The sequence below is a fragment of the Odontesthes bonariensis genome, chromosome 5 (genome assembly GCF_027942865.1).
Source record: "Odontesthes bonariensis isolate fOdoBon6 chromosome 5, fOdoBon6.hap1, whole genome shotgun sequence".
Lineage (NCBI taxonomy): Eukaryota > Metazoa > Chordata > Actinopteri > Atheriniformes > Atherinopsidae > Odontesthes > Odontesthes bonariensis.
The window spans coordinates 19,962,612-19,974,874 of record NC_134510.1 but is presented as its reverse complement, the minus strand read 5'-3'; the positions used below and the strand labels follow the sequence as shown (position 1 = coordinate 19,974,874).

General features: G+C 41.8%; 1 protein-coding gene across 1 annotated transcript; it reads right to left on the bottom strand.

Moving 5' to 3' along the window:
* Nucleotides 1-244: 244 nt before the first annotated feature.
* On the bottom strand, nucleotides 245-7,276 carry tent5ba (terminal nucleotidyltransferase 5ba). Its single transcript, XM_075465189.1, has 2 exons — nucleotides 6,838-7,276; nucleotides 245-3,822 (listed from the first exon to the last, which is right to left on the bottom strand). The coding sequence occupies exons 1-2, from the start codon at nucleotides 6,985-6,987 to the stop codon at nucleotides 2,794-2,796; spliced, it is 1,179 nt and encodes a 392-aa protein (XP_075321304.1). The 5' UTR covers nucleotides 6,988-7,276; the 3' UTR covers nucleotides 245-2,793.
* Between the last annotated feature and the right edge of the window lie 4,987 nt (nucleotides 7,277-12,263).

Below are 12,263 nucleotides of genomic sequence, written 5' to 3'. Positions count from 1 at the left end.
TTCTTCACTAAACAAACTATTGGCAGCGAGAGCCGGTAAGATTGGTGCTAGATATTAGTCCGCGGCTGCCAAACTTTCAAACCAGGAAGCACGAATGGCTGCGGGTGATAAAATATAATTGTAAGGTTGGTTTTACTCCCTAAATCTCTCTATCAACGTAGATATTTGCATCGATAGCCTGGCAAGACAATTGATATGCTTTGAGTGTTTATTGAATTGGGCAAGACTGTTTTATTGTGGCAGGCTACCAAAAGTGGATCACTTGCGCTAGCTTAGCAACAGCGACCAGTGGTTTCACAAGGGCTACATGGAATTTAAAAAAAATTTAAAAAAAAAACATCTGTACACATTTCTTACACTCTGGTTGAATCATGGCTTTAAAGCATCACTGAAGACATTTTTGACTAGGAAAGGAGAACTCTTGAGTTACCAAATCTCTAATGTAAGTGTGTCCTGGCCAAGGCGGAGAGCAGCTCATCAGCAATGTTTGCACAAAATTTTCACAGGTGACATAGGCACGACAAACACTGAAATGTACATTAAATAAAGGAGGAATTACACAAAAATCAGAGTGATAAGAGTTTAAATTCATGAAAGAGAAAACATCAAAATAGTTCATTACAGTTTTTGGAGGTCAAATAGGGCCAGTTATAGTCTAGTATATAATTATAGGCTACCTCAAAGCCATTTATAATTTTCTTGAATTCATCATGTGACACCAGCTCCAAGCTGATTCCAATCAGTTTCGATATTTACAATCTCTATAAATAAAAGCAATAAGTGTGAATTTTTTGTGCTATTGAGATAGTTGTAGGTGTGTTTAGAAATTAGAAACAGATCAAGAATGAATAAAAAATGAATATGACAATATTTGAGTTATTGAGAGGGCAACGTGAACAAATAAGGTTTTCGAGGCTTGTGATGAACCTCGCTGCCCTGTGTTAATGCATGTAGTGTGTTTGGCATCAACATAATCCAGCACCGACATAAGGATGGGAGTGACAAGTCCCATTTTGCCTTTGAAGGAACAGTTTAAATTTATGCTTAATCTGCGGCTGCTGAATGTGAGGTGCAGAGGAGAGGGAACTGCACCAACCTTCAAACTCAAATTTAAAAAAAAAGTTTTACTTTGTAAACATTAGAGTTCAGTTTTTTGGCAAAATATAATAGAGAAAATATCATGGGGTAGGATCAATATCAGCAACAATTTCCTCTTATATTGAGCTCACATTCCTAATGAACATGTTTAATCTAATAATTGCCAGTTAGCAGAAATATAATTGCAAAGGTTCCAGCTGTGCGTATATGAATAAGAGATTAAAGGCTCTATACACAGTGCTTTGAAGGCAGCTGGTGATCCAGGGCCCTTAACTGGTTAATCTTGTCAGATGTGCAATAGAATGTGACAAAAGTGAAATCATTTCATATTAAAAATATGCAAAGGATTACTGTACTTTATGTCGGCACAAGCACTGTTCCTCTCAAACTGATGTGGAGGTTTCAATGTGAGGAAGCCCTGAATATGTGAGGGTCACATTTGGGAAAATGAACACCAAATTTTTTATCAGAATGCAGAGTAGATACAATTATTGAGCCAAACAGCAGGGCTTATCTGCCACTAATCAGTGTCATTCCCAGTTTCTTCCTTTTAATAAACTGCCTGCTTGTGTCTCTGAAGATTTTCGATTGTGACTCAGACAAAATGACATGGATATAGTATCAGTCAAGCAAACAGGGCTGGGTTTCCATTGGGAACGTGGATGGGAGAACAGGCCAGCCTTTGTTAAAAACCTTTAGTATCACAGAGGAGAGAGAAGCCATTGTGCTTTAGAAAAGCCTCCTTATGGTTCATGTCCTCAGATTGTAATGGATCCTCAGCTCCAGTTTGACAAATGCAACTCACTCCAGTCAGCAGTATATACATTTCATTGGGCCCGGTTACTGGAAATGAACCAGCTGATGTTGTTGGCTTATAAGGGTTAGGACAAACAGCCTTATATCCATCACACCCATACACAAGAAAGGAGAAAAAAAAGTTTGAGTCACTGTATGAGTCAGTTTTTCAGCCAAAGTTTCTCACATTTAATGAAAGCCATGTGACAGTTTACAACTTGACTGAGCGAAAGGTGAAGCTGCTCAGATAATGAGCACTTTAAACAAACTGCAGCCCTTAGAACCTCAAATGTCAATAATAATTACAAGACAAAGTTAACATGGAATAACAACAATGCAAAAAAAAAAAAAAAAAAAAAAAAAAAAAAAAAGGTGTTTTTCCTTGTTTAATCTCACAAAAGTGAATATTTCTGTTCCTGAAAAGAGAGACAGAGTCATCTGGAAAACACTGAATACACAGTTCTCACTTTACAGATGCTTTTAGAACATTTTGCGGTTATTTTTAGGCACCAGGAATCATAACAACATTCCCTTTTCTGAACAGCACACATTTCTTTGGTCCAGTATGTAATTAGAAAAAAAAAAAAAGCGTATGAAAATAACATCAGCTTCAATGGGTTTTTTTTTTCTTCAAAAATGTTTTTTTCTGAAATATATAAAGACTTCATTTTTGTAATACTTAAATAAGATATTATAGCTACATCTCAGAAATGACCAGCAATCTTACAGATGTCTTGTAAGACACAAAAAGTGAGAAGAATGAATGTGTCGGCTCAATCAGATGTACAGCAGTACAGGATTGTTTTAATTAAGTTACATTTGGCAAACGTGAGTTTCTTTCTTCCGTGTTTTCAGTCCAGCTCCTCTGAGAGTCACCAAAGTCGACCCTCTCGCACCAGCTCAGCTACATGGCAGCCACGTCTGATATGAATTACTGCACTGCGTGATCTGCGGCGGCTGCACGTGTGCAATATAATAATTACTGAAGTTGATGTCCTGTACGTATGGGGCTGGCTGGTAGTAACAGGTGACATTTGTCACGGTGGGGATGGCATTCTGCTCAGCCAGCACCTTCAGCGCCAGCATGGAGATGAGGCTGAGCGTCTGGCGCCGCTCGTGGCCCATCAGACACACGGTGCTCTCGTTCACAACCTCGTGCAGAGTCATCAGGCACTCGTAGCGTTTGTGCTCCATCCCAGCAAAGTGGTTCTGCAAGTAAGCCTCTAGCTTCCTCTGCTGCTCACCTATGTCGGAGAAGTCAATGAAGAAGCGTGAGCACATGTAGCGCTGCATGTGCTTCATGTCCGCCTCCGAGAAGGGTGTGAACCCCCGTACCAGCAGGTGGCAGTACTTCAATAAGCCGCCTCCCCTGATTTCCTCTGGGCTTCGTGTAGCTATGGTCCTCTGGCACAGGTGGTCCATAGCTTCCTTGAAGTCCCCGTACACACTCTCCCCAATCACTGTGGGGTGAAAGCTCTCAGACATGGGCGTCTCCGAGCAACGGTCAAATAAAAGCAGGGAGTCAAGACAAATCTGGAAGGAGTCCACACTAAATTCAAACTGCCGTCTTAAAGAGTCCACAAACTTAAGCTCCACATTCTTGCCCGTGTTGTTGGACAGTGAGATGAGGCTCCAGCGGTCTGTGTCATTACAGACCTTAACAAGTTTCTGTACGTAGGCCTCTTTGAGGGTTAGTGCTGTGATGCGCTCCTTAGAGACCCCGGTTGGCAAGAAGTCCAACAGGCAGTCCAGGACGACATCTTTAACCAGGCGGAAGGCCTGGTCATCTTTCAGCGACACGCCAAAAATCAGGTCAAGGTCCTTGTAGCCCAGTCCATTCTCCTGGTGGAGCACGTGACTGGCAGCCGAGCCATTCAACCTCACGTCTTTAACGCACACACCTCTCTCCTCCAGCCTCGCTCGTACCACCTGGACAGAGACAACAGAAACACACAATATGTTATTCATAAAGCGTTCATACAGTTTCTCTCTTCAGAAAATTTAAGTCAAGTATTTGAAAAAAATAAAAAAATGCTCTCGTTGCTTGAAATGGTATACCCACACATCTAAAAAGACATATGCAAGTAAATTGCACATGGGCCAAGTGGAAATCAATAGTTTGCAAGATCAACACCACTGCTTACACAAGTTCATTTCATCACCATCAGCCGCAGTCAGAATCAAACAGAATCAGTCCACAAAAACGAGCGGCGATGGCAAGTCTCCAGGCCTATCTCTGCCCTGGGTCAAATTGTCTTATCAAAGTCACAGTGATAGGATTTATAATCCTGATATTTGACCTCACGAGAGTGAACAACCAAGTCTGTGCAGGAAACTGTGGTGTCAAATAACCACTGACCTGTGCATGAGTAAATGTAGGCATCTCACCACAGTGAGGATACATTTGAAGAGTATCATCAACAGCAGGGATTCTCAAACTTTTCAGCCAGCGACGCCCGAATCAAAAGTGGCATAGAATTGCAACCTCCAGTATCACTGGTTAAATTAAACAATTACTGTTAATAAGCCAATTCAATTAAGGGGATAATGAAAACAGGAACAGTCCCAACAACCATGAAACTGTTTTTATTCTTTAATGATTACAGCTTCAAACATGGCATTAGTAGTCATTTTCACACATAAATTGATTTCTGGAGATCATCTCCAGACCGCCCACTTGGTGCCTCAAGACCCACAGAGGAATCCAGACTCCCAGACTGGGAACTACTGAGCTATTGCTCGAATTAAATGCAAATTTAAAAGAAACTAAAAAGTTGTTTGAGTCCTCAAATAAGACATTACAGGCTGATTTATCTCCCATGCCTTAAGTGACAATGAACATGTGCCATAAAAATTTGCCTTTTTTTAGGACCTATTGAAATGACCAAACTAAATTACCAGTAGCAGCTTCCTTGTCATACCTAATGAGCCGTCACATTTGTCATGGCGAGTGGATACACAGCAGGCAGACTTGCTGTTAAACTTTATTCATGTGGCACATTGTAAATATGCCTCTTGTTGACTATATTTCTCATGTGTCTTTGTGTCAGACTTGATTTCTATGGAGTAAACAGTATTGCAGACACCTGAAACATTAACGGCAGTAGCACAGATGAGTTGTTACACACTTGCACACAATCCTAAATCCCCCTACTGACACTGACCTGTCAGATTAGCGTCTATTAACTCTCTCTCCCATGGTGATCAGATAACATAACGGCTCTATTTATACATACTAGGTCAGGCTGTAGGCAAACATATGAAGGCAAGGCAACCTCTAGCACAGGAGGAGTTGAAGAACAAAACCAATGCAGCAGTCAATTGGAAGTGAGAGGATTGTAATCTTGCAACCATAAAGTGGCGCGGTCTGGGTTCAGACTCCAAATCAGAAGCTATGTTAAAGTGGCTCTTTTATGCTTCTGTAGGAGCTCTGAGACGTGAGAGCAGGCACGGCAGACTGCATGATCAGGCCTAGAGTTAACACCTTAGACCTGAATGCTACATGCTTGGATACAAGTGAGTGGTTAAGTCCTCCAACCCTGCCTCTGGAAGCTCAGGTATGACGCTGCTGGCTTGACATCAAATCCAGGCAGAAACAAGACTCGATCGTCCAATCTAGTTTTGCTCCCTTCTTAAAAAAATTTGGAGGTAGGTGGGTGGGTTGCACAGTCTGGTCCACTCATAAGCTGTGAAACGAAACTCTAAGAAGAGAGGAAATCAAAAGCATCTGCTGTTGTTATCTTGACCTCGAGTTACACTGCTGTAAAACTTTGGAATCATGATGCTGGAGTGGATGCTAGCAGCGTGTTTATCCGTCTAACCCCCCCCACAGTTGGACAAAGGTCCATGCTCTCATTCATGACTCCTGCGATGCACAACAGGAGAGGAGTAAGTACATCACCACAACTGCTCAAACCGTTTTGTTGTCCAAGTCATGCCAGCATAAGTGATCAGTGTTCAGCCTACCGCTAACTAAATCTATGTAACAGAAGGCAGATTTTAGCAAAACAAAAAAATGCCCAGAGGAAACATAAGAAGTCCCCACACTTGGAAATCAAACCCCCATTTAAGCCTCCCGTGTGTTCAATGGAGCATTCATCTTTCCACAACTGCAAGCATGAAGCTCTGGGCTTCACATGCTTGTTGAGTTCATCCTGAATATGTCAGTGTATAAATGAGATGGAAAAGGTGATCCTGTAACAGCTATACATTCATTTTGAAATTCTAACCTAGCATTTTCTTTGCACTTTAATGCAAGACAACTATCAAAGGACCCTGTGGGGGAGTTGAAATGGGATCCAGCCACAGAGCATAAGAGGAGGGACTGTGGCATGTGTTTGGATCATATGGGCTATGTAACTCCAGCTCAGGGAGCTAAGCAACGGACACTTTTAAAGACTAACCACATTTCATTCGATAAAAAAAATTAATAAATAAAACAAAATACCACAAAGGATTTTATTCGACCTCAAGCGATACGGGCATTAAACCTGATTTACCAGAGTTCTAGTCTGTCTGCAGAACATTTGAAACATTAACCTGCCTCCAAAGGAGGACACAGAGCAACCAAAGTTATGACAAGAAGTGTCAAGAGAGAAATGTGACTATTAAGGAAGAATCAACGCATCCTGTGAGAGTTACAATCCATGTAGAGGAACCACCAGAGGTCGTAGAAGGATTTAAAGGAACTTCAAGGAATTAAAAAAAAAAAGAAAAGAAAAAGAAAAAAACTGTGGTATTTGAATTATATTTTTAAAAAAGATCCCACAGATAATATCCACCTGTAGTGCAACAGGTGTGATATTTATGAAATTCGAAATTAAATTAGACCCCTTTTGTCTCGTTCTTTAAATGGGATTATTACACTTAAATTCCAACATACTTTCAAATGTGAAATGAAGCAATAACGGCACAGTTCGTGTGCGTCTGAGTGCGTGTTGGTACCTGGACAATCTGACGGGGTTGCACAGACAGAGTGGGGAAGTTTCCACGGCCGTGGATGGGAACAGCCTCCCCCAGGATCGAGTCCAAGCGCTGCACCTGATCCCAAGACAACACGCAGAACCGCCGACTGTGATCCGAAGCAGCGGACATGGCGATGTTAACTTTCCCCCCAAAATTAAAACGAAAAAAAAAAAAACGAGAAATCAGCAGAAGGTGAGTCCGCTATTCTTCCCAGCCCAGCTGTCTTCTTACTTCAGCAGCAAACAGATATTCCTCTAAAGTGTCAGCGGCTGGAGCGGATCCGGTTAGTCTTGAGGTGAGGAGGAGGAGGAAGGGGGGGGGGAAAGTTCTTTTCGTCTCAAGTGTGGAGGTTTGAGTGGGAACAGCCGTTTCCTCCCGAGTGTGCAGCTAGAATCCGGTCAGTCTGCAAAGCGCCGATTCATAAGGAAGGTCCAGAGGGCTTAAAGCCTCCTCATTAGCATTAGCCCTGTGATTGGCTGCTGTGTTTGGTCATTGATTATGAACGGCCTGCCTGCAGGAAACACCCTCCAAGTGACGCACTTGACAGTTTCCACTCCTCCGCTCCCTTCCAGCTGCATGCCGACAGGGTTTTCCCTCAATCAAGCCCTCTGATCAAATGATACTGTGTGACATTACCGCAACTGCAGCACAGTGAGAAATGAGCTCTCTACGTCTAGTTGAGACTGATAAGTAAAGTGGTGACTGATTACAGGGATTTGTTCGGCCTTCCAAACACATCCTCGGCTTTTCATTATGAGGAAAAGTCCATAATGGAGTATGAAGGAACTCCTAAGTTCTATCAGTATCATACAGAGCTGAAGAAAACGCCAAAACCGTAAGATTTTCTTTCTTGGAAAACACTTCAGTTTTCACATCACTGAGAGGTAAAATCACATCCAACAGGTGAATGAGTTGAACACTTATCATTCTGTTACAAAAAAAAGCCTCTACAGGGAAACTTCGAGCAGTTGTTTGGATGTTAAAGCTCCCACTATAGCATTACGTGTGACCTGGGACATGGCATTGACACTCCCTGACAACACCGGCCACCACATTTTGACCAAAAACTGTTTGTGACCAATTCATGGATGGTTTATGAGTCAGTAGGGCCCTGCACATAGATGTGTGAAGGGTCCCCCCACTCATTCCACAGAGGATCGAGACACCCAGACAGAAAGAGACACAAAACAATTTTGGACCATACAGGTACAGTTTGTTGTAAGATTATTTCCACAAACTTTGTGTATGGCAGATATTTTCCATAATCATTTTAGTTTTGATCTTTTTGAGTCTCCTTTTTTCAGAATATTTTTTATCTATCCCTTTTTTTACAGGTCTGTAGTTATTTTGCATCCTTTTGTCCTACGTTTGCATCCAATTTTGGTCTTTTACTGCCTCTGTCTTCCTTTTTTTGATATTTTTTGGCGTGCTTTGGTCATTATTTGTCTGATTTTCATCATTTGCCCCATTCAGTAATTTGTGCTTCCTGTTTATTTTGCACCTGACTCGGTTGCTTTGTTATAATTTGGTCCCTTTAAAGGCACCACACAAGTGCGTCTCACAGCGCGAAGGTTATCCGTTTGACTCTCAGTTGGGACCTTTCTGTAGACTTTGCACGGTATGAAAGTGAGCGTGCAGTTTGTTTAATTTGTCTCTGTGTTGGCCCTGTGATGCACCACTCTGTCCAGAGTGAACCCTACCTGCCTCCCCACAACCCTAAACAGAACAGAGTGGGTCTAGAAAAAGACTGAACTAATCAGCGATCACTTTGTGTTTCATATGGGTCGCTTTCTATGTGTTTTTGGTCTATTTATGACTCACTCTGATAGATTCACATGACTTTTGCCATCATCTCGGTCTTTGTGTCTCATTATGGTAATTTTCCCTTTTTTTTTGTGGTCACATTGTTTCATTGTGGTTCAAATTTCTTATGGCTGTTGTAAATAATGCAGATGCATGTCGGGGTTTTTTGTCATGTCGGGCCTCAATGCTGTTAATGTATGAAGCCAATTACACTGCTTGACATCCAAAGCTGACTATAAAATTCCCTGGAAATCAATCATTTATCAAAGTCAAGAAACTGTTTGTCAGTGGTTAAACTGCGATAATGGGCTACTAAAACTGCGAACCGTTGTTTGTTGATGAATTGTTATATATGCTTTGTATTTCCTCACAGATGTTTAAAGTGGAAACCAGTTCCCTTTGAGGTGTTTATCCATCCTCGAAAATCAAAACTTGCAAGCACGCAAACAGTCTTTCAGCTTCCATTTACATTTTCAGATACCTCGCAGCTGACGTTGTTTTCCACTGTGCCTCCTTATCTGTTGAGCAGATTGTGTTTTTACTTTTTTTGGTGTGGACAGAGAGACATTCCTATGGTACGGACAGAACGTTTTTCAGCTTTTCTGTCAGACACTGTATGTATTGGCCAGTCGGAGGAGAACTGTACACACATTACATCGCTTACTTTGGTGAATTTCTCCTCTTTATTCACTCTGACTCCAGTCACACCACTATTGTCTTCACACCTTAAGCTGGCCTGAATGCAGCCAATGTCTTTAAAAGCACTAAATAGCCCTTAATGAGGGACTTCGCTCAATCATAGACATTACTCACAATAGCAGACATTACACCTTCAGTGATGAGATGGCCTTTGGATTGCTCCGAAGTATACTTTGTCGATGAAAAGTACAGGTGAACAGTTTTGTAATTTCCTCTTTTAAGATTGATCATCATTTATGAAATGTCACACTGGTCATAACTGTCCACACAGCATTTTTATGCACCTGTAAAATGTTTACAAGAGAGTAAAGTTCATTTCATGATCGAACTTCGGGGGGGGTGGGGGGGTTTATATGAAGTGATAAAACCCATGATAAAACACACACTCAGCCACACACATCTTCCCCAAACATATTTGTGTGAGTGCTCGTTTTACTTCACACACATTTCGGCTGTTGTCACCAAACGTATAGGTGGAGGTTGACAATGTTTCACAAACCTCCAAAAGTCTGGTGCTGATCATGCCGTGGATTTTGGCCTCTACAGACGATCACTTTGGGTGCTGTGATGTCAACACAATCCTGTTTCTGTGGCAACAGCATCCATGGCTGTTGGGCAGCCAGGCAGTGGCGTCTCCAGCTGAGGGTCCAGCCAGGTACACATGAGAGACATCTGCGTCATGCGACTATAAATAACTTACCCTGCGGCAGCTGTGCATCCTCGGAGCAGAGCCAACATTTAACCTGAATGTGGAAAAAAGGATGGCAGATAAATGTCAGTCCATTTGACATTCTCAGGTTCCCCCACAGCTCTGTGTCAGAAGGAGTCATTGGGAGGTGGCGGCAAGGCATTCATGCACCGGAATAAATCAGTTAATACACTTAAGACAAAATGCCTGTGTCTCAACACCAGCTTGTTGTTTCACTCCCCATGTCAGGTTTTGTTAATTGAAGCTGGTGTTACAGCTGCTGGATCCTCTGTTTATCCCTCAGTTGACATCCTGCTGGAGCTATGACAACAACGATTATGAGCGTTAAAGGTGTGGTGAGGCAGCCAATATTTAAACACACCTTGAACAAATGCTGCCTTAAATTGTGCTCATGTCCTAACCATGAACAAATATAATGAAGCTATTTGTCTTGGGTAAATAATATTAAAAGTGTTTTAATCAAAATCTATTCCACATTTCTTTTTTTTGTGTTTATCTTTAGAGATTTTAAAGGGAAAATAAAGAAAAACACCAGATAGTATTTTTGTTGAGGCTGTGACACATGAGTATTTATCTTTGCCTCCTGTGCAGTGAAAAGAAGAGGAACAGTGCACTAATGAGGGCTTCTGAGTGCAGCGACATGGCTGGACGTCACAGCATGTTGTAAAAGCGCGACTGGAAATTGACGTTGCCAAACAAAAAAACACTTAAGTGTCATAATGACGAATTGTGTGTAGACGCATAATGCTCCGTCTGTCACACTGGATGAGTTGTGGAGACCTTTTTCTTACTCTTCTGTCAAGGCTCCTACGATCTCAGTGAATTATTCTCCCCAAAAAGACTTATTTCATTTGACACCACACACAGTCAGGCATGTTATACAAGACGACCAAAGTCTTTGCTATAATTAGAGTGTGCTGTTGCCATAGCTAAAATAGTTAGGCAGCTGCTGGTAGTACAGAATCAAGACATTTGGAGAGTAGATTTTGTGGATGATTTAGCCCAGTTCCTTCAGCTTTTTACTAGAACAGACTTGCCAACGAAGCAGATAACCTGCCTATACAACCAGGTTGGGATGACCAGTCAGCCTGGACGTGAGCTGACTGGGCGTAGAGGTAATATGTGATAAAAGCGTTTACTTTTCCAAATTGCTCCGTATGACAAATCTATGGGACGGCAAAGCAAGATTGCGCAAGCAGCTGTGCCACTGACGTAAGACTCCCTCTGCTGCCTGCTTGATTGATTACCGTAGTGTTATGGAGAACAGATAAGTGAGCTGTTGGGAAAAATACACACAGCAAAACACACTAGAGACTTGAGCGTCATTGTCATGGTAGTTACGCTCCCCACTGTGTTATCACCTGCACCTGCACCTGCACCGTCAGGCAACATGAATACGAAAGTGTGAAAACGCAAGCAGATAAATTTATGGTCTTTCGTGTAACTATAACTTCTGGTGCCTTGTTGTTAGCCAAACCTAAGATAAGCATGTTGCCACTGGTTTTGCAAGATAAAAATCAGATATATAGATGCTTGATTTATGAGGAAGTGTTCTGTTTTGAGGTAACAAACTGCAGTAAATTTTCATGTATCAAGCCACACACTACAGTCCCAGCATTAACTCGGGGGGATAAGAGTTTGTTGCATAGTTGGAGTGCTTTGAAGCTCAATGGTCAAATATAGTCTTAGACTATGTATTATGTAAGGCTCGTCTCGCTTTACTCTCTGAACGGGAGGGGGAAACTCTTACTCTCACTGACGCTGAGTGGAATGTTCAAAGAAATCTAAATCAAGCACAGGTCTATACGATGCTAAATGATAAGAATTCTTTAGGAGGACTTTTCTTCTGGCTTGGGTGAGGTGAAACTGAGAAGCAAAAGGCCGAAATGGACTGCGTGTCACACACACATTTTCTCCTATATATTTTTCCGTATTGTGTTCTTAAAGCCCCAGCCAAACACGTGGATATCTCCGCACATGTGATTTCTTCCTACCTTTGGAGAAGCCAATGTTTAAGCGAGGACCGTATACAGTGCACAGTGAAAATGAGTACACCCCTGTTGAAAAGTAACATTTTGAACAATATTTTAATACACACACAAGTTATTCCCAAAACGTGCATAGAGTAAGTTTAATACAACATCTGTTCAGCTTACAACAGAAAAGAAAGGTCAATAATATAACTTAAATGACA